This window comes from Ahaetulla prasina, chromosome 6, assembly GCF_028640845.1.
Source record: "Ahaetulla prasina isolate Xishuangbanna chromosome 6, ASM2864084v1, whole genome shotgun sequence".
NCBI classification, from domain to species: domain Eukaryota; kingdom Metazoa; phylum Chordata; class Lepidosauria; order Squamata; family Colubridae; genus Ahaetulla; species Ahaetulla prasina.
The window spans coordinates 111515429-111535896 of NC_080544.1; the positions used below are offsets into that span (position 1 = coordinate 111515429).

At 43.9% G+C, this 20468-nt stretch overlaps 2 protein-coding genes across 3 annotated transcripts in view; both read right to left on the reverse strand.

The window, feature by feature from the left end:
- The window catches only part of LRCH3 (leucine rich repeats and calponin homology domain containing 3), a 116867-nt gene extending 115804 nt beyond the window's left edge, over window positions 1-1063 (reverse strand). The window contains exon 1 of the mRNA XM_058187808.1: window positions 776-1063. Within this exon, the coding sequence (XP_058043791.1) occupies window positions 776-1055 (280 nt within the window). The 5' untranslated portion in view covers window positions 1056-1063. The remainder of the gene's footprint in view (window positions 1-775) is intronic.
- A 9220-nt stretch (window positions 1064-10283) lies between these two features.
- Window positions 10284-20468, reverse strand: part of FYTTD1 (forty-two-three domain containing 1) — a 28288-nt gene continuing 18103 nt past the window's right edge. Inside the window, exons 7-9 of one of the 2 annotated variants that reach the window (XM_058187811.1) lie at window positions 18548-18622; window positions 16292-16418; window positions 10286-11906 (exon numbers count right to left, since the gene is read on the reverse strand). In XM_058187811.1, the coding sequence (XP_058043794.1) occupies window positions 11811-11906; window positions 16292-16418; window positions 18548-18622 (298 nt within the window). In that variant the 3' untranslated portion in view covers window positions 10286-11810. Of the gene's footprint in view, window positions 11907-16291; window positions 16419-18547; window positions 18623-20468 lie in introns of both variants that reach the window. The other variant, XM_058187812.1, reaches the window with a different exon arrangement.

The following is a 20468-nucleotide window of genomic DNA, read 5'->3' on the forward strand; positions in this document are numbered from 1 at the left end:
CACCAAGACAAATTCCTTGTGTGTCCAATCACGCTTGGCCAATAAAAAAATTCTATTCTATTCTATTCTGTTCGGTTCTGTTCTGTTCCTTCATTCCAACATCTATTCTATTCTATTCTACATGTACATGGCAAGAGAAAAAAATAAAAACATCAAACCAATTCTGGAACTGAAAAACCCTATTACTCACTTAACACCTGCAAGCCACCCGCTTAACAACGGTGGCCGGAAAATGCGGTAAAACGGGGCAAAACTCACTTTAACAGCTGTCTCGCTCAGCAACCTAAATATTGCCTCCCCCACCCACCCACCCCCCCCCCAAAAAAAAAAATCATGTTGTGGTCGTAACTCGAGGACTACCGTGTACAACCCCCCCCCCTTCCCCCCCCCTTTCAAGGACGTCTCCCTCAACTCCAAGACCCATCAAAGGCTTCCTAATTTGGGCCCCACACCCGCCAAAAAGCCACCCCACCGGATGGGGGTGAGGGGGGGGGGAAAGAAGAGAAGAGATGCAGGTCAGAGACACGGGCCGCCTTCTCACGACGCGCGTCTCCTCCATCTTTGCGGGGAGGGGGGGAGTTTCCACCCGACACCCCCCCTCCTCCTCGCCTTTCCACCCACCGAGATTACCTCAGAACAATCCGCTTTCGTGCCGCCGCCGCCGGGGTTCCCCTCAACGCCCACACACACACCCCCACCCCCGGGGCGCATGGGCCGTGTAGTCCGCGGCGCCTCATGGGGCGCGCAGTCCGGCCTCCCCCATCTCCCCGCTCACCGGCCTGGGTGGTGTCGCTGAGGTCGTGGCCGGCGGCGCTTCCCCGCGGATAGTCCCTCAGCTTCCTGCCGCTGAGGCTGAGGGAGCCGCTGGCCGCCGCCTCCTCCAGCGCCCGCTCCAGCGAACGCGTCCACGACGACGGCCCCGCCGCGCCGCAGCCCCCCGCCGCCAGGCTCCCGCTCGCCGCCGCCGTTCCCGAAGACGACGCCGCCGCCGGCATGAGCGTCGCGGAGCCGCAGCCGCCACCGGAGCAGCCGCCCTCAGCCGCCGCCGCCGCCATTTGCCCGCCCCCCGCTCTGCGCCTGCGTCCAGGCGGGCGGGCCGGCGTGGGCGGAGAAGGGCGGAAAGTGGCTTCCCGCGCGGAAACGCGCCTGCGCAGGATGGCGAGCCGCTTCCCGTCTGCTCCAGGCGGGCCCGCGAGGTTTCTGGGAGTCGTAGTCCAGAGGGCTAGAGAGAAAAGCACTAAGATAGATGGGGAAAGAGCAGAATAGAACAGAACAGAACAGAATAGAATAGAATAGAATAGAATAGAATAGAATAGAATATTGGAATGGAATGGAATGGAATGGAATAGAATAGAATAGAATAGAATAGAATAGAATAGAATAGAATAGAATAGAAATATGGAATGGAATAGAATAGAATAGAATAGAATAGAATAGAATAGAATAGAATAGAATAGAATAGAATATTGGAATGGAATGGAATGGAATGGAATGGAATGGAATAGAATAGAATAGAAATATGGAATGGAATGGAATAGAATAGAATAGAATAGAATAGAATAGAATAGAATAGAATAGAATAGAATATTGGAATGGAATGGAATGGAATGGAATGGAATGGAATAGAATAGAATAGAATAGAATAGAATAGAATAGAAATATGGAATGGAATGGAATGGAATGGAATAGAATAGAATAGAATAGAATAGAATAGAATAGAAATATGGAATGGAATGGAATGGAATAGAATAGAATAGAATAGAATAGAATAGAATAGAATAGAATAGAATAGAATAGAATAGAATAGAATGGAATGGAATGGAATGGAATGGAATGGAATGGAATAGAATAGAATAGAATAGAATAGAATAGAAATATGGAATGGAATGGAATGGAATGGAATAGAATAGAATAGAATAGAATAGAATAGAATAGAAATATGGAATGGAATGGAATGGAATAGAATAGAATAGAATAGAATAGAATAGAATAGAATAGAATAGAATAGAAATATGGAATAGAATAGAATAGAATAGAATAGAATAGAATAGAATAGAATAGAATAGAATAGAAATATGGAATGGAATGGAATGGAATGGAATAGAATAGAATAGAATAGAATAGAATAGAATAGAAATATGGAATGGAATGGAATGGAATGGAATAGAATAGAATAGAATAGAATAGAATAGAATAGAATAGAATAGAATAGAATAGAATAGAATAGAAATATGGAATGGAATGGAATGGAATAGAATAGAATAGAATAGAATAGAATAGAATAGAATAGAATAGAATAGAATAGAATATTGGAATGGAATGGAATGGAATAGAATAGAATAGAATAGAATAGAATAGAATAGAATAGAAATTTTTTATTGGCCAAGTGTGATTGGACACAAAAGGAATTTGCATATGCTCTCTGGGTATTGTTAAGTTTAAGTAAATTAGGAATGTTGTTTATAATAATATGTGTGCTAATATATTTAATAGGAACATAAATAAGCGAATATAATTATAAATATGATTAGAATTATTTTGTTTTATGATGATGATGATGATTGCTATCTTTTTTTCCCCCTTTCTTTTTTTGTAAAATGGTATGCCCGGATAATACACTGTATTCAATATACTTATATATAAATTTTTTTAAAAAAACCAAAGAAACATACAGGTGGTCCTTTTTATTTATTTATTTATTTACATTTATATCCCGCCCTTCTCCAAAGACTCAGGGCGGTTTACACTATGTCAAGCAATAGTCTCATCCTATTTGTATATTATATATAAAGTCAACTTATTGCCCCCCCAACAATCTGGGTCCTCATTTTACCTACCTTATAAAGGATGGAAGGCTGAGTCAACCTTGGGCCTGGTGGGACTTGAACCTGCAGTAATTGCAAGCAGCTGCTGTTAATAACAGACTCTCTTACCAGTCTGAGCCACCAGAGGCCCTATAATATAGTTATTACATACTCATACTTATTATATATATGCATATATATTGTATAGTTATTTCATGCTTATGCTTATATATACTGTGTGACAAAATAAATAAATAAATAAATAAATATCTGTTGTACCTTACGATTCTTGACAACTGTATCTTTTCATTTTATGTATACTGAGAGCATATGCACCAAGAAAAATTCCTTGTGTCCAATCACACTTGGCCAATAAAAAATTCTATTCTATATTCTCTATCTATCTATCTACCCAATATCTACCGTATCTCTCTCACATCTGTCTACCCACTTCACCCATCCATCCATCCCTACCTGCCTGCCTGCCTGCCTGCCTACCTGCCTACCTAATTTATCTTTCATCTACCTACCCATCCACCCATCTTTATACCTCTATTTTTACATATACATACACACACGTGTGTGTATGTGTATGTGTAGATGTAGACAGATAGCTAGATAGCTACAGTAGATAGCTAGAAAGCTAGATAGCTGCTGGAGCAATTGGATTCTGCAGTGAGCCAGAACACATAGTTGATTGGACAGGGCTGGCTCCTGCAAGGGGCAATCTGCGCTATGATTGGTTGCTATGGGTGTGGAGGGAAGTTTTCCCCTTTTCCTGCCTTCTTCCATGTAGCCTTATGATTTACCTCATGATGATGTTCCTGTGATGAGTCACCTCATGATGCTCCCGTTTGCCCTACCTAGTTTGCTGTCTGTCTATATATGTGTGTGTGTGTGTGTGTGTGTTTTCTGAGGTTTTCACGGGTGTTTGTATGTAGCTCTTTGGTTGTTCGGATTTTCTCCCGAGTCAAATTGGAAGTGTCTTGGTGACCTTTCGACGAAGTCTCATTCGTCATCTTCAGGCTGGTGTTTACAGCTTCGTGCTTCTAGGAGCAATGTGTGATCACAGCTGTTTCTTCCTTTTAACTGCTAGTGGGGTTTTTGAACTAATTGGTTGGGAGCTTGCCCGTGTTCTGATTGGGTGGAGGTGTGTTCTGATTGGTTGGGGGGTTTGGCTGTGCTCTGATTGGATGGTGGGGATGGCTGTGCTCTGATTGGATGGGGGGGTGTTCTGTTTCGGTGGGTGGCCATAATCTGGCCACACGGGAAAGAAAAACTGGACAACTTCCTCCTATACCTCAACAGCCTACACCCCAAAATACAATTCACCATGGAAACAGAAGCTAACAACCAATTTCCCTTCCTGGGTGTCTTAGTCTACAGGAAATCCAATGGCTCCCTAGGACACACCATCTACCAGAAGAAAACCCCCCCAAATCGCTATCTGCACGCACTCTCACACCACCACCCAGCACAGATCAACTCCGTAGCCAAGACACTCATCTCCAGAACAAAATGCTTAGCTGACGAACAACACCTAAAAACCGAACTACACACTCTCACTAACATCCAATGGATTCCAAAGAAATAAGATTACCAAACTAATCCATAAAGAAACCCCCACTAAAATGCAAGACAGAACAAGAAAACAGCAAAGCCCTCCTCCCATATATAAAAGGCACCACAGACAGAATCAGCAAGATCCTCCACAAACACAACATCAAGACAGCATTCTGCACAAACCGAAAAATATCCACCATCCTAAGAAACCCCAAAGACAAAATTGAATTAGAAAATCAAGGAGTATATGAAATCCCATGCACCGCCTGCAGCACCACATACATCGGACAAACCAACAGAAGAATAAGTGCACGCATTGAAGAACATAAGGACTCAGTCAGAAAAGAGGAACCAACTTCTTCCCTGGTCCAACACCTTAAAGCCACAGGACACAAAACTGACTTTAAAAATACCAGAACTATTGCCAAAACTAAACACTTTAACAACCGAATAATCAGAGAAGCCATCGAGATAGAAAAATGCCCACACAGCATGAAAAAACGAGATGACACCTCCTGCCTACCAGCCATTTGGAAACTCGCCCTTATCGACAAACGAGTCCCTAACATGAAGAATGATGCAAGACCCACACTCATGAGTGCCACACAGCATGTCACCACCACACATCCACGCAGAAAGCAGACTCAAACCCACACTGATGATGAAGCATGACCACGGACCAGAAACCAGACCGCAGCTGCATCATTAGCCATTTCAAACCCCTCCAACCCATACATGCAGCAGACTGACACCCACCATGAAGATGTAGCACGACCACGAACGCGAAGCCAAACAACAACAATACAGCTCAACAACTCAAATCCCCCTGCAACTCAGACTAACCTGAGCACAACCAAGCCCCCACCCACCCAAACAGGACACACCCCCATCCAATCAGAGCACAGCCATCCCCACCATCCAATCAGAGCACAGCCAAACCCCCCAACCAATCAGAACACACATGCCTGACAGGATTAGGTTCAGGAAGCTGATCATTAAGGGCCATCACGAACCTTTGCGAAACAAGTAAAACCAATCAAATAATAAAAGCCCTGCAAAGCAAACCTCAACATTACAAAATATCGCAAACCTTATAAAAATCCTTGCACTCAGCAAGCTAATTTGTCAGCTGCCCCAGAACCGCCTGCTGTTGGTAGTTCTTGCTCCTCAAAAATACAGAATTCTTTCTTTCCAATCTGCCTCCATTTTATTTCCAGCCCCTTTCTCTCAGCTTTTTTTTTTTTATTTGCATTTATATCCCGCCCTTCTCCGAAGACTCAGGGCGGCTTACACTGTGTTAAGCAATAGTCTTCATCCATTTGTATATTATATACAAAGTCAACTTTTATTGCCCCCAACAATCTGGGTCCTCATTTTACCTACCTTATAAAGGATGGAAGGCTGAGTCAACCTTGGGCCTGGTGGGACTTGAACTTGCAGTAATTGCAAGCAGCTGTGTTAATAACAGACAGACTTAGTCTGCTGAGCCACCAGAGGCCCTGTCTTGGACCTGGACCTGGATTTTTCTTCCAAAAAACAAACAAATCCAACCCATAAGCTCGGAGAACGAACCTTCACCTTCATCCTACATCTATGTTCCCCACTATGGTTTAAACTCCCCTTTTCCTCCCCGGGCCACCCCGTATCCATTGCCCACCAAATACAGTTCAATCATATTGTTTTGGGAAACTGCCTGCGGCCATTCGAAAGATTCCCATCTTCCCACCTTGAAATGTCGAGATTTTCTCAGGTTGCCCATGGCGCACATACATCCCTTAGCTCCCTACCAGGCTCCCCGTATATCCCAATCATGTTCTTTAGAAAATTTCTATTGCTGCCTAGTCACACAAGGCAGCTTATAATATTTATTTATTTAGAAAATTTATATTTTCTCCCTTCCCCCCTCCCCTAGCCTGTTGTCAGGTTGCGAGAAGCGGTGCCTTACGAGTCAGCTTGTTAAAGGGGAACACCAGATGCTAAACCCCTAAATACAATATAAACTCCGCTCTCTACATGGGGCTTCCCTTGAAGGGGACCCAGAGGCTTCAACTGGTCCAGAATACGGCTGCACGGGTAATAGAGGGAGCACCTCGTGGCTCCCGTGTGACACCTCTCCTGCGCAGTCTGCACTGGCTCCCAGTGATCTTCCAGGTCCAATTCAAGGTGCTTGTTATCACCTTCAGAGTACTCCATGGCTTAGGACCTGGGTATCTACGGGACCGCCTACTGCCACCAGTAGCCTCACACCGACCAGTGTGCTCTCACAGAGAGGGCCTCCTCCGGATACCGTCAGCCAAACAATGTCGGCTGGCGACTTCCAGGGGGAGGGCCTTCTCTGTGGGGGCTCCCGCCCTCTGGAATGAGCTGCCTCCGGGGCTTCGTCAACTCCCCGACCTCCGGACCTTCCGCCGCGAGCTGAAGACACTGTTGTTTTGACGTGCAGGACTAGCTTGAACATAGTTTTAATCTAGGGTTTTTAAATTAGGGGTTTTAAACGGGGTTTTAAATTGTATTTAAAATTTTTAGGCCGTTATCGAATCAGTTCTTTAAATAGTTTTTAATTTGTATTGTATGTCTTTTGTCTTTTTAACTGGCTGTGAACCGCCCTGAGTCCTTCAGGAGAAGGGCGGTATACAAATATAATAAATAAATAAATAAATAAATAAATAAATAAATAAATAAATAAATAAATAAATAAATAAATAAATAAATAAATAAATAAATAAATAAATAAATAAATAAATATAGCAGCAAATGTGGGAAGAATATCCCTGTCGATGCTGGGTTCAGTTGCCTGCCAATAACTCCTACAGAGGAAGTGGGATAGGTATAATTAGTCCCATTCTGACTTTCCCTCCCCGGTATGGGGATTTTTATTTTTATTTTTTAAACGAAGAGCTAACTTCCTCGTTTTGTGAAAGAAATGTTCCTCCTTCAATGGTCTGGTTGGGTTGTGATTATGATCAAATTTATTTGTACCCTGTCTTGTAATTCAAGCCAACTCAAGAGCACGTATTGTATTATACAATGGTGAAATCCAAAATTTTTTACTACCGGTTCTGTGGGTGTGGCTTGGTAGGCGTGGCAGGGGAAGGATACTGCAAAATCCCCATTCCCATCCCACTCCTGGGGGAAAATATTGCAAAATCTCCATTCCCACCCCACTCCTGGGGAAAGGATACTACAAAATCTCCATTCCCACCCCACTTCTGGGGGAAGGATACTGCAAAATCTCCATTCCCACTCCACTCCTGGGGAAAGGATACTGTAAAATCTCCATTCCCACCCCAGTTCTGGGGGAAGGATGTTGCAAAATCTCCATTCCCAGCCCACTCCTGGGGAAAGGATACTGCAAAATCTCCATTCCCTTCCCACTTCTGGGAGAAGGATACTGCAAAATATCCATTCCCACTCCACTCCTGGAGAAAGGATACTGCAAAATCTCCATTCCCACTCCACTCCTGGGAGAGGATACTGAAAAATCTCCATTCCCACCCCTCTCTGGGGCCAGTTAGAGGTGGTATTTGCCGGTTCTCCGAACTGCTCAAAATTTCCGCTACTGGTTCTCCAGAACCTGTTAGAGGCTGCTGGATTTACCCTTGGTATTATATTATTCATAGTTGTATTGTGTATTTTACCATTCAAGTTGTAGGTGCTTCATCACTGGAGGTTTTCAAGAAAAGACTGGACTGTCACTTGCCTGAAATGGTATAGGGTCTCCTGCTTCAGCAGGCGGGTAGGACTAGAAGACCTCCGGGGTCCCCTCCAGGTCTAGCTACCGTTCCTGTCCTATTGTTCCCTTTCGTTATAACAAATTAACATGGTTGTTGCATACTTTTGCTTATATATATTTTTTTCTTTTATAATGTGTTGATTTTCTTATGTTGATGTTTGTGTATGCTGTTGTGACAAAATGAAATAAAAAAAAATTATACTATTTACAATATTTTATAACTAGTACATATCAGGTTTTCGACCTCGGCTGCTTGAAGACTTGAGGACTCCAACTCCCAGAATTCCCCAGCCATGCAGAGCCATCCAGAGGCTGGCAGAGGAATTCTGGGAGTCGAAATGGAATCATGTGATCTTAGGAACTGTGTTATCAGTTGTAACTCTGAGGACAGGTCGTGAGTAACTCTCTTTGAGACAGTGCTAACTTCAAAGGGTTGTTGGAACGACCAACTTCTGACAAGCAAAGTCAAAGCGGGGGGGAATCAGATTCACTTAACAGCCACGATTCCTTTAATGACGATTCGCTTAGCTGTGGCAAGAGGTCGTAAAACAGGACACGACTCAAGTCGATTAACTGCCTTGCTGAGCAACAGAAATGTCGGGCTCAGCTGTGGCTGTAAGCCGAGGACTAAACTCTATAGCAGGGGTCTCCAACCTTGGCCACTTTAAGACTTGTGGACTTCAACTCCCAGAATCCCTCAGCCAGCAAAGACTGACTGAGGGATTCTGGGAGTTGAAGTCCACGAGTCTTAAAGTGGCCAAGGTTGGAGACCCCTGCTCTATACGCCAGTGCTGGCGAACGTTTCAAGCGTCGAGTGCTCAAACTGGAACGTGTGCTAGAGTCCCGGATACTCAAAGACAGCTCGCTGGCGAGTGCCTGGTCTTCTGGCTTCAGTGTGCACATGCGGGCTGGCCAGCTGGTCAGAAAGCCGAAGAGCAGGTGGCCGGCATGCATATGTGCACCAACCAAGCTGGTGTTCAGGTTTCCAGGGCACACATGCGCGCACTGGAAACCGTAAGAGCAGCTGGCAACGGCACACGTGCCCAGAGAGGACTTTCATAATAACAAGAGTTGGAAGGGACCTTGGAGACCTTCTAGTCCAACCCCCTGCCCAGGCAGGAAATCCTTCACCATTTCTCCTTAGTTCTAAGTTGCTTCTCTCCTTGATGAGTTTCCACCCATTGCTTCTTGTCCTGCCCTCAGGTGCTTTGGAGAACAGCCCGACTCCCTCTTCTTTGTGGCAACCCCTGAGATATTGGAACACAGCTATCATGTCTCCCCTAGTCCTTCTTTTCATTAAATTAGACATACCGAGTTCCTGCAACCGTTCTTCATATGTTTTATCCTCCAGTCTCCTAATCATCTTTGTTGCTCTTCTCTGCACTCTTTCCAGAGTCTCAACATCCTTTTTACATCGCGGCGACCAAAACTGGATGCAATATTCCAAGTGTGGCCTTACCAAGGCATTATAAAGTGGTATTAACACTTCACATGATCTTGATTCTATCCCTCTTGTTTATGCAGCCCAGAACTGTGTTGGCTTTTTTGGCAGCTGCTGCACATGGCTGTGATACCTGTGTTTGCTCTTACATCTATAGGCCAATTGCCCAATATAATAACAACTGTGCACACCTGCAAACTTGTAACTTTTTATTATTATTTTTTATTTTTAAAAAGTCCAACAGCTTTAGAATAGATCCAAATGTATTAACTTCTCAAAAAAAATACCCAAAGGTACAGATTTAAAGTATATTTCTCCTTAAGTACAAACTAACTTTCTTGAGATGCATTGCATCAATTTTTTTGCATCCGGCTTGACGCAAAAAGGTTTGTTCGCTTGTGTTTAATTGCATCCTGGCACAAACCAAACGCAGGATGGTTCTCAGCATACAGCCTCTTTCGGTCTTCTCCAACCTGGTGCCCGCGAGATGGGCTGGGCTACTACAAGGGCCTTTTAATACACAATTTTCAAGAAATAAATGTCCCAAACTTTTTCAACTGTAATGATATATAGAACGATGTTTCTCAGCCTGGGCAATTTTAAGATGTGTGGACTTCCAACTCCCACAATTCTCCAGCCAGCATAATTTACTCTTGTATAATCCCTTCCTCTGCAATCTCTCCACTTTAAGGCAGGCATCTCCAACCTTGGCAACTTTAAGACTTGTGGACTTCAACTCCCAGAATCCTTTGCTGGCTGAGGGATTCTGGGAGTTGAAGTCCACAAGTCTTAAACTTGCCAAGGTTGGAGACGCCTGCTTTAAGGGGTAAGAGAAAAAGAAATCGGTCTAACTGGCTGCAGAATTCTGTGAGTGGATGTCAACACATCTTAAAAGTTACCAATGTTGAAAAACACGTATATAGAAGATTTAAAAAGAAAAATCAGAAACAACAGAACATGGGCCATAGCCATTTAAAAAAAACAAACCCTCTAAGGATTACCCAAATCTTCTTTGCTTTGAAAACCCCAATAAAAATGAAAATTTCACTTAACATCTGACACTAGGCCAGCTGATCAGGATCCTTTGAGGGACATTTGAAGTCCAGATATTCAGGATGTTCTTACAGGCAATTCCATTATTCACCGTAGGGTTCCAAATATCCCCTAGTTGGAAGTCAAAATTAATCGAACATGCAGAAAGTTTGGGGGGGGGGGGTTATATGCTGAGATGTTGACTCCACCACTTCTGATCTCTTGATTTACGACAGGAAGGTCCCTTCGTGGAACTACCGCTAAGTAGAGGAGTCACAAAGTGCACAGTCTCTCACTACACAACAAAGCAACCATCAACAGAACTCGGGAGGAGGGTGGGAGACGACGTTAAAGGAGACTAGGCTCATTTCAATGGAGGATGCCCTGAAGAAAAACACAAGCTGCTCGCTTGTTGCGACCGAAGGATAAAACTGAACTCGAGGCGGTGGCAGGTTTTACTCCAAAGATACTCACACGTTCGTTTTTGCAAGCCGACGGACCGGATCCGTGCTAGCATCACCGGGGAGGCGTCGGGGATCCCCCAAATCACCTTCATTGGCAGTTATTCCACCCATCCCACCCCAATTGCTTCCCAGTTGGGGGTCAGCTAGAAGAAAACGGGAGGCGCAGACCGTTTTGGGCGAAAGAGCCGGCAAAAAGTTTTTTAAGAAGGGCAGAAGCTGACCTTCCCTGCACGGCCTGCGGCCCAAAACTGAAAAACTAAATCGAACCAGGAGGGCGAGGGTGTAATTTTTGTCATCTTTGGGGTGGAGCATCAACACCGACCGGCATCTTCAAAAAAACAAGCACAAGAACAACGAAAAGTAAACAGGATTTCCCCTTCTTGCAGGGGCGAATTGGACCTTCAGAAATCCAGGCAAAGTGTCTCTTAAGTAAATAACCAAAAGCTGCGTTTCCTTGTTATATCGGAATATGAGAGGGTTGGGTTGTGGTCTAACTACTTCTCAAGCATGGGGGGGGGTGTGTGGTCCAACCTTGGCCCCTTTTTAAGAGCGGTGGCCTTCAACTCCCCACGGCTGGCTGGGGAATTCGGGGAATTGAAGTCCACGACACGTAAAAGCGGTCACGGTTGGACATCCCGGTATAAAGTAAGGGTAGTAAATGAAGTGGGGAAAGGATTCTTCTCCTTCGGGATGATCTTGACACAAAAGTCCCACAACTTCTGGACCGCAGTCTCTCCGGCTCCTTCGAAGGGGAGCGGGGGTGGGGGTCTCTTCTAGGCCACCGTCACAAAACGGCTGCCCTTGTTCTGGGCGAGAGCTGTCCTTTGTTCCTTCAGGATCCCGAAGCGCTCGTTGAGGGTCATGCTGGTCTGTAAAGCAGGAGAGAGAGAAGTCGTTATTGAGATAATATCGTTAAGCACTGATGATGTTACCTAGTTTGGTAGTGAAATGTCTGTGAGAAAACGACCAAGCTCAGAGAGCACATCAAGGACTCCACAGTATTATTCTCTCTTTTATGCATCATCATCATCATCATTATTATATACTTTATTCATTAAACATGAAACTCAGTCAACTGAACGTCTAGGGTGTTGGCAGACTTTAGTAGACAACCAATTAATAGAATAGAATAGAATAGAATTTTATTGGCCAAGTGTGATTGGACACAGAAGGAATTTGTCTTGGTGCATATGCTCTCAGTGTACATAAAAGAAAAGATACGTTCATCAAGGTACAACATTTACAACACAATTGATGATCAATATATCAATATAAATCATAAGGATTGCTAGCAACAAGTTACAGTCATACAGTCATAAGTGGAAAGAGATTGGTGATGGGAACTATGAAACGATTAATAGTAGTGCAGATTCAGTAAATAGTCTGACAGTGTTGAGGGAATTATTTGTTTAGCAGAGTGATGGCCTTCGGGAAAAAACTGTTCTTGTGTCTAGTTGTTCTGGTGTGCAGTGCTCTATAGCGTCGTTTTGAGGGTAGGAGTTGAAACAGTTTATGTCCAGGATGCGAGGGATCTGCAAATATTTTCAAAGCATTAAACCAATGCTTTGATGATGGGTTGGACTGTTATTACTCTGTTATTCTGTTGTTGATGTTGTTATTATCTCCTTTATTCATTAAACATGAAACTCAGTCAACTGAACATTAAAAAATGCATCACAAATATCATTGACTGGTGCTGATGGTTGATACGGGTTGCTGCCAGCGTCCTAGGTATCAACCAAGTACCTTCTTAAAATGTACGATGTTCCGAGTAACGCAGTTTTTTGCAGTTCCGCTGGTGTTATTGCAGGAAGCTGCAATTTGTTGATGTATCTTATAAAATTCTTGGACATGGTACCAAGTGCCCCGATGACAATGGGCATCACTGTTACATGTTTCATCCATAGCCATGTAGTTTCGATGGCGAGGTGGCGATATTTCATGATTTTTTTCCAGTTCTTTTTCTTCGACTCTGGCATCTCCTGGTACCGTGATGTCAATAAATTGTACGTTTTGGTTTTCCACAACTGTGATATCTGGTGTGTTGTGTTCCAAGTGATGATCCGTCTGTATTCGAAAGTCCCACAAGATCTTTTTTTTATTTTTTATTTATTTTGTCACAACAGTATACACAAGCATCAACATAAATCAACAAAATATCATATAAGCATATATATGAGCAAAAGTATGTAATAATTGTATTAATTTGATATAATGAAAGGAAATATTAGGACAGGAACGGTAGGCACTTTTGTGCTCTTATGCATGCCCCTTATAGTCCTCTTAGGAATGGGGTCAAGTCAATGGTAGACAGTTTTTGGTTGAAGCTTTGGGGATTTTGAGAAGGGACCACAGAGTCAGGTAGTTTATTCCAGGCATTAATAACTCTGTTAACTGAAGTCATATTTTCTGCAATTAAGATTGAAGCGGTTAACATTAAGTTTGAATCTATTGTTTGCTCTTGTATTATTGCGATTGAAGCTGAAATAGTCTTTAACAGGAAGGACATTGCACCGACCCGTGCGCTCTCACAGAGAGGGACTCCTCAGGGGCCGTCGGCGCGACAGTGTCATCTGGCGACACCCAGGGGAAGGGGCCTTCTCTGTGGGGGCTCCCGCCCTCTGGAACGAACTCCCCCCAGGACTTCGTCAACTTCCGGACCTCCGAACCTTTCGCCGCGAGCTCAAAACTTACTTATTTATCTGCGCTGGACTGGGTTAGTTTTTTAAGTTATGGGTTTTTAATGGGTTTTATCTCCAAATTTTAATTGTGGCCAATTTAAATAAGTTTTTTACTAGTATTTTAATTGTATTTATAATGTATTGTGCATTTTTACTTGGCTGTGAACCGCCCTGAGTCCTTCGGGAGAAGGGCGGTATACAAATTTAAATAATAAAATAAAATAATAAATAAATAAATAAATAAACATTGCAATAGATGATTCTGTGTGTTAAACACAGGTCTTGTCAGAGTTGGCGGAGTTCTAAGTTTTCTAAGCCCAGGATTTCAAGTCTGGTGGTGTAAGGTATTTTGTTGTTTTCAGAGGAGTGGAGAACTCTTCTTGTAAAATATTTCTGGACGCGTTCAATTGTATTAATGTCAGAGATGCGGTATGGGTTCCAGACAGGTGAGCTGTATTCAAGAATAGGTCTATCAAATGTTTTGTATGCTCTGGTTAGTAGTGTAGTGTTTTTGGAAAACAAGCTCCGCAAGATTAGGTTTACAACTCTTAGAGCCTTTTTTGCTATGTAGTTGCAGTGGGCTTTGGCACTTAGATCATTAGACATGAAAACTCCAAGGTCTTTAACGGGATGGGGGTCATCTGTAAGGTAATGTCCATCAAGCTTGTACTTAGTGTTTGGGTTCTTTTTTCCAATATGTAAGACTGAGCATTTGCTGGTTGAGATTTGGAGTTGCCAAGTTTTTGCCCAATCGGATACAAAGTCAAGGTCTTTTTGAAGGGTAGAAGTATATTCACCTTCTCATTTTCTATATCTTTTTCCACTTTACGTTTCCACGACTTTTTGGATACAGGCAAGTCGTATTTTTTACATAATGACCGGTGAATTAATTTATCAACTTGGTCATCTAGCTTTGTAAATCAGTTTGTGCGATTTTGCTGCATTCACATATTAAATGTGAAACAGTTTCTACTTTGTCATTGCAAAGTCGGCAGTTTGGATTGTCAGCGGATTTTTGCCTCTTCGTTTTCATCATCATCATTATTATTATTAATTATTATTTACCGCAGGCAACCAGATTGTTTTTTTTTATTGTATAAAATACAAAAAAAAAAAAAAAGAAAATAGGAAATGAAGGAAAGGAAAGGGAACGGGAAAAAGGAGTGTGAGATACAAGGGGGAAGAAAAAAAGGAAGAAAAGGGGGTATTGACTTCCAACTCTTCCTAGCACAGCACAAGATAAATACACTCCAACCTCAACTTTTTGCTTTTCCATATTAATATATAACTAGCCATTTCTATAACACCAAATCTTTCTAATCAACAAAACCAACGTTTCATTTTTTTTTCCCTTCACAAACAGAAATTCCAGAGATGATATCCAAATGGGAACATAATTTTCCCTTTTTATATATAGTATTCAATTTAACCATTTCTGCTCAATTGTATAGAATGTGAAGGATGTGTCTTTTGTGTTTTGTTTTTATAGTTATAATGTACATTGAAGATGGCATTTAATTTCGTTGTATGAGGTACAATGGCAATAAAGTAGACTTATCTTTCTTTCTAGGGAAATAGTATGTATTTCTATTTGCACTTAGTAGTTCATTGTATTCTTTTAAATTCTTTGGCCGTGCTGAACGGCTTTCCCACCCCCCTTTCCTCAATGGGGAAGATGTTTTGACTGTGATGTGGCATTTTGATCCACCCATCAAGGTCTTCCCAAGAACCTGGGCTAGGCAGATGTTGTTTGTTTAATAATATTAAAGGGATTGTGGCAGGATGTATGCTGTTCAAAGCAAAGCTGCCTTTTGCAATTGGCCGGTGGCGATTTTGTCAACGACGGTGGTTATTGTTACGGCTCGTTGCACAGCCAGCCAGATGTTGAGATTGGATTTGGCATTTTTATCTACCTGCCAAGACTTTCCCAAGGACCAGGGATAGGCAGATGCCGCTGTTTGATGATGTTAAAGGTATCGTCATAGGATGTAAGCCGTTCTGAGTTAAGCTGCCTTTTGCCATTGACTGCTGGAGATTTTGTCAATGCCGACGGTGTCCATCTGGTGCTCCAGACATTTTGGGACTGCGCCCAATGCGCCTATCACTATTGGTGGATAGTATATAAATAACTGGATGTCCTTTGAAGCTTGGCTCAAGGCTCAAGATTTAATTAGGGCATCCGTGGGAACCCCGACGGCAAGCTAAATGAAATGCTGTGCTTTGTTAAGTGATTAACACGGTCATCAAGCAAACCCAGCTTCTTCCATTGACTTTGGTTGTGGGAAGCCAACTAGGAAAGTCACCAACGGAGATCACACAGGATGCTGCGACCATCGTATATCCCTGCGGTTGCCAGCCGCTCAAATTTAGATCACGGGACCATAGGGATGCTACGACGGTCGTACAGTGCGAGGAGGACCAGTTGTGCCTTTTCTCAGTGCTCCCCCACCCCCCAAAATTTGAACGGTCCCTAAACCTAGGGCCACCTGTGCAATGCAGCTGCCCAAGCTTATCAGGGGTTGAAAAGAATGGCACAGTCAATTTTGGACGACGGTCAGATCGCAGCAACCAACCTGTTTCCCGACACTGTTGATGTCGAATTGCAGAGGGACGCCTTTGGGGATCTTCTTCTCTTCCGACGGTTCCTTCTTCAAGAGAAAGGGGGGAATGAGATTGCTGGTCAGTCTTGGCTTCAAAGAGCTGTAGAGCAAAACAGAAAACAAGATTGTGATAGGACACACCTTTGACAGGAGGTTTGCTTCACCATAACTAGAAAACATCTTTGGGGGGGGGGGGGAGAGAATATTTGAATGTGAAATAAAAGTGGTTTTTGTAGGAGGAGGACAGGCAGAGCCCGAGGACAGGAGGAGTCAAGCGAGGAATAAGCCTGAAGTCTTTACGTTCCCACAAGCGGTCCCTCTTCAACCTCTCTTCAATTCCGTTAACTCTTCTCTCTATGGAGATTCTTAGTCAACCAGGTCCTGGTTGTCTCAAAGGGGCTTTTTTTTCAAGAGGCAACTGGACCTTCTGTTTTTTTCTTTGAAGACGTTTCGCTTCTCATCCAAGAAGCTTCTTCAGCTCTGACCGGATGGTGGGGAACGGAAGGATTTATATATTCCTTGCAGACAGCTGTTCGTTTGCATCCTTTTAGAGCAGGGATGTCCAAACTTGGCCCCTTGAAGAGTGGTGGACTTCAGTTCCCAGAATTGCCCAGCCAGCAACTTGCTCATATTTATAGCTCATGCTGGCTGGGGAATTCTGGGAGTTGAAGTCCACCACTCTTCAAGGGGCCAAGTTTGGACACCCCTGTTTTAGAGTCTCATTGAGGCTACTTGGAGGTTTGAAAGAGGGGTCCAAGAGGCCATCTATGTCCAAATTGAGCAGCCCTCTCTCAACACAGGGAGAAGGATACGATGTCATGTCTACCACACTGTCTTTTCAGAAGTTCCCAGAAGGCTCCCCACCTATTGGCACCACTCAGGTGACCCTGAGGACACAGACAAACCTCCAAGTGGCCTCAAGGACTCTCTAAAAAGGATACAAATGACCAGCTGTTTGCAAGGAGGATCAATCCTTCCCTTCCCCACCATCCAGCCAGAGCGGAAGAAGCTTCTTGGATGAGAAGCGAAAAGTTTTCAGAAGAAAAACCAGAAAGTCCAGTTGCCTCTTGGAAGGAGAAGCACCTTTGGGATTTGCAAGGTGGTGGGAAAAACAGGTGGGGCTTTGATCCTTTTCCCTGTACCTGCCATCTTGCAGATTTTGAACCATCCATACGAAAAAAAAAACGCCATTTGGGACGTTAACTCTTATCCAATCCATCACTGGAGGCTTTTAAGAAGAGATTGGACAACTATTTGTCTGAAATGTTGTAGTCTTCTGCTTGAGCAGGGGAATTGGACTGGAAGACCTCCCCGGTTTCTTCCAACTGCATTATTCTAATTTAGGACCGTTAGTTGACCAGAATCTTGTGAGTGGTACGGTGGTCTAGAGGTGGAGCTCTTGCCTTACAATCAGGAGGCTGTGAGTTCGATCCTAGGTAGAGGCAGATATTTCTCTCTGTGGGCAGGATGAGAATATATCTGCAACGAAGTCTGCATTGGCAACAAGAAGGGCATCCGGCCCTGTTGTGCCTCGCCCGCCCTCCTCTCCTCAGCCGGGCCCCTCCCATCTCCTGCTATCTGAGCCAGAGGCTGATAGTGAAGAAGAATGGCCTGGCATGCCTCCAGCCCCCAGCCCTGGCACCATGCCCGGACAGACTGAGCAAACAAACCTCCCTCCTACAGCGTGTGAGCACGAAGCCAGCCACGAGCTAGAATTGCCGGCAGCTGAGCAGGAAGACGAAAAGTGGACAGATCCCCGCTTCCGGAGAATGGAGAGGCGACGTCAGCAAAAGGAAGGGAGGGGCAGGCCTGGATAAGTGCTGAGTCATGGAGCCACACCCCATGGCCTATATAACGGATCTGCTTTTTGGCATTCCTTGAGTCAGGCAAAGTCTCATCTGGTTGCTGAAGTCACACCTTGGATTCCCGCCTGCCCTGAGAACTCTGACAGGACTTTGGGCAAAGCTGCAGAGGCTTCGTGGCCACGCTTGATACAGACTTCCCAGACCCGGCCGTCAGAGGAGGAGTGGGACACGACAGGCCCAGTAAACACTGAGCTCCATTAAGTTGCCCAGAACTCCATCCCTCAAGGGATTATGGGGTGATTAAACGCCAAAAAAAAAAGAAAAGTTGAATAGAATCTTGTGCATAATAAGCATACACAATAAATCCGCTTAACTAGAATCTAATGTGCGATCGCGATTCTTCGTGCCTGACACTTTTACTCACATTGGAGAAAGAACAGCACCAGGATTGTCAATGGAAATAGTCAAAATCCCTCCATTTCTGGTGGACGTTCGCCATCTGCTTGGAAAGCACAGCTCATTAATTCGGAATTAATTTAGAGGAAATTCATGACTTAGCACAGGGCTGGGCAACTATGGCCCCTTTATGACCTATGGACTTCAACTCCCAGAATTCCTGAGCCAGCATGCTGGCTCAGGAATTCTGGGAGTTGAAGTCCATAGGTCATAAAGGGGCCATAGTTGCCCAGCCCTGACTTAGCATATGGACCCCACTGTGATTTGGGGTTGTTGTTTTTTTTTGCTATAAATCATAAGCGGAGGACACTGGACAAACCACATCATACATAGCTGTATCTGGAAGAGCTGAAGTGGCGCAGTGGTTAGAATCCGGTATCGCAGGCGAATTTTGCCGACTGCCAGCGGTTCGATCATGACCGGTTCAAGGTTAACTCAGCCTCGTGTCCTTCCGAGGTTGGTAAAATGAGGACCCAGATGGTTGGGGGCAAGAAGGCTGACTCTGTCAACTACTCAGAGAGGGTTTACAGAGCACTGTAAAGTGGTATATAAGTCTAAGTTCTCTTCCTTCCTCCCTTCTGTGATGGTGTCATGGTTAGAATGCAGCATTCTAGGCTAATTCTGCCGACTGCCAGGAGTTCGATTTGGCACTGTGGAGCAGTATATAAGTCTGAGTATTATTTCCTTCCCTCTCTCTCTCTCTCCCTTCCTTGGTTAGAATGAAGCATTGCAGCCTAACTCTGCCCACAGCTAGGAAGTTCGATCCTGACCACCTCAAGGTTGACTCCGTCTTCCGTCCCTTCGAGTTTAGTGAAATGAAGACCCGGATTATTGTGGGCCAAGAGGCTGGCTCTGTAAAGCGCTCAGAGAAGGCTGCAAAGCACCATAAAGCGGTACGTAAGTGTTACTGCTGTTACTATTTCTTCATGGGTTTCAAATCACTGAATTCTAGTTTTCCTATTTCCTCTTCGTAAATTATACCAAACTATCTATAGTCCTTGACTTACAACCATTCGCTTAGTGACCAAAGCTACAACAGCAGTGAAGTAAAGTGACATGGGAGGACTGTTATTCACACTTATGACTTGGGCAGCCTCCCCATGGACACGTGATCAAAATTCAGCCGCTCGCCCATTGGCTCCTATTTATGACGGCTGCACGTTTTCCAGGAGGTCACGTGATCCCCTTTTGCGACCTCTGAGAAAGCTAAGTCAACGGGGAAAGCAGATTCACTTAATGACCACATCACTAATATATCAAGTGCAACGATTCACTTAACAACCAAAACAAGACAAGAGTGTAAACTGGGGCCAAACTCAACAACTGTCTTGCTTAGCAACAGCAATTTTGAGCTCAATTGTGGTCGTGAGTTAAGGACTACCTGTATTTACCGAAGGAGAGGCAGAGACTGGAGGCAGAGTCAAAAGAGGAACCAGCCTAGCATCTTTACATTCCCATAAAGAGTCTAAATCCAACCCCTCTTGAATTCTGTTAACTGTTATCTACCGTAGAGCCAATTTAGTGTTGATGAGTAAACCATTAAAGCAATAATTCAGCTTAGCTGGAACTTAAAACAGATAATCCTCCACTTATGACACTTGCCTTAGTGACTGTTTGAAGTTTTACGACACTGAAAAACGTGAGTTATGATCATTTTTCAGAAGCTTAACTCACTTAACAAACATTTCACTGAGCTACATACATTTGGGGCTCAATTTTGGTCGTAACTTGAGGACTACCTGTACAGAATCAATAGAGTAGAAATAGACTAGAATAGAATAAATATTGGAATGAAAAATAGAATAGAATAGAATAGAATAGAATAGAATAGAATAGAATAGAATAGAATTCTTTATTGGCCAAGTGTGATTGGACACACAAGGAATTTG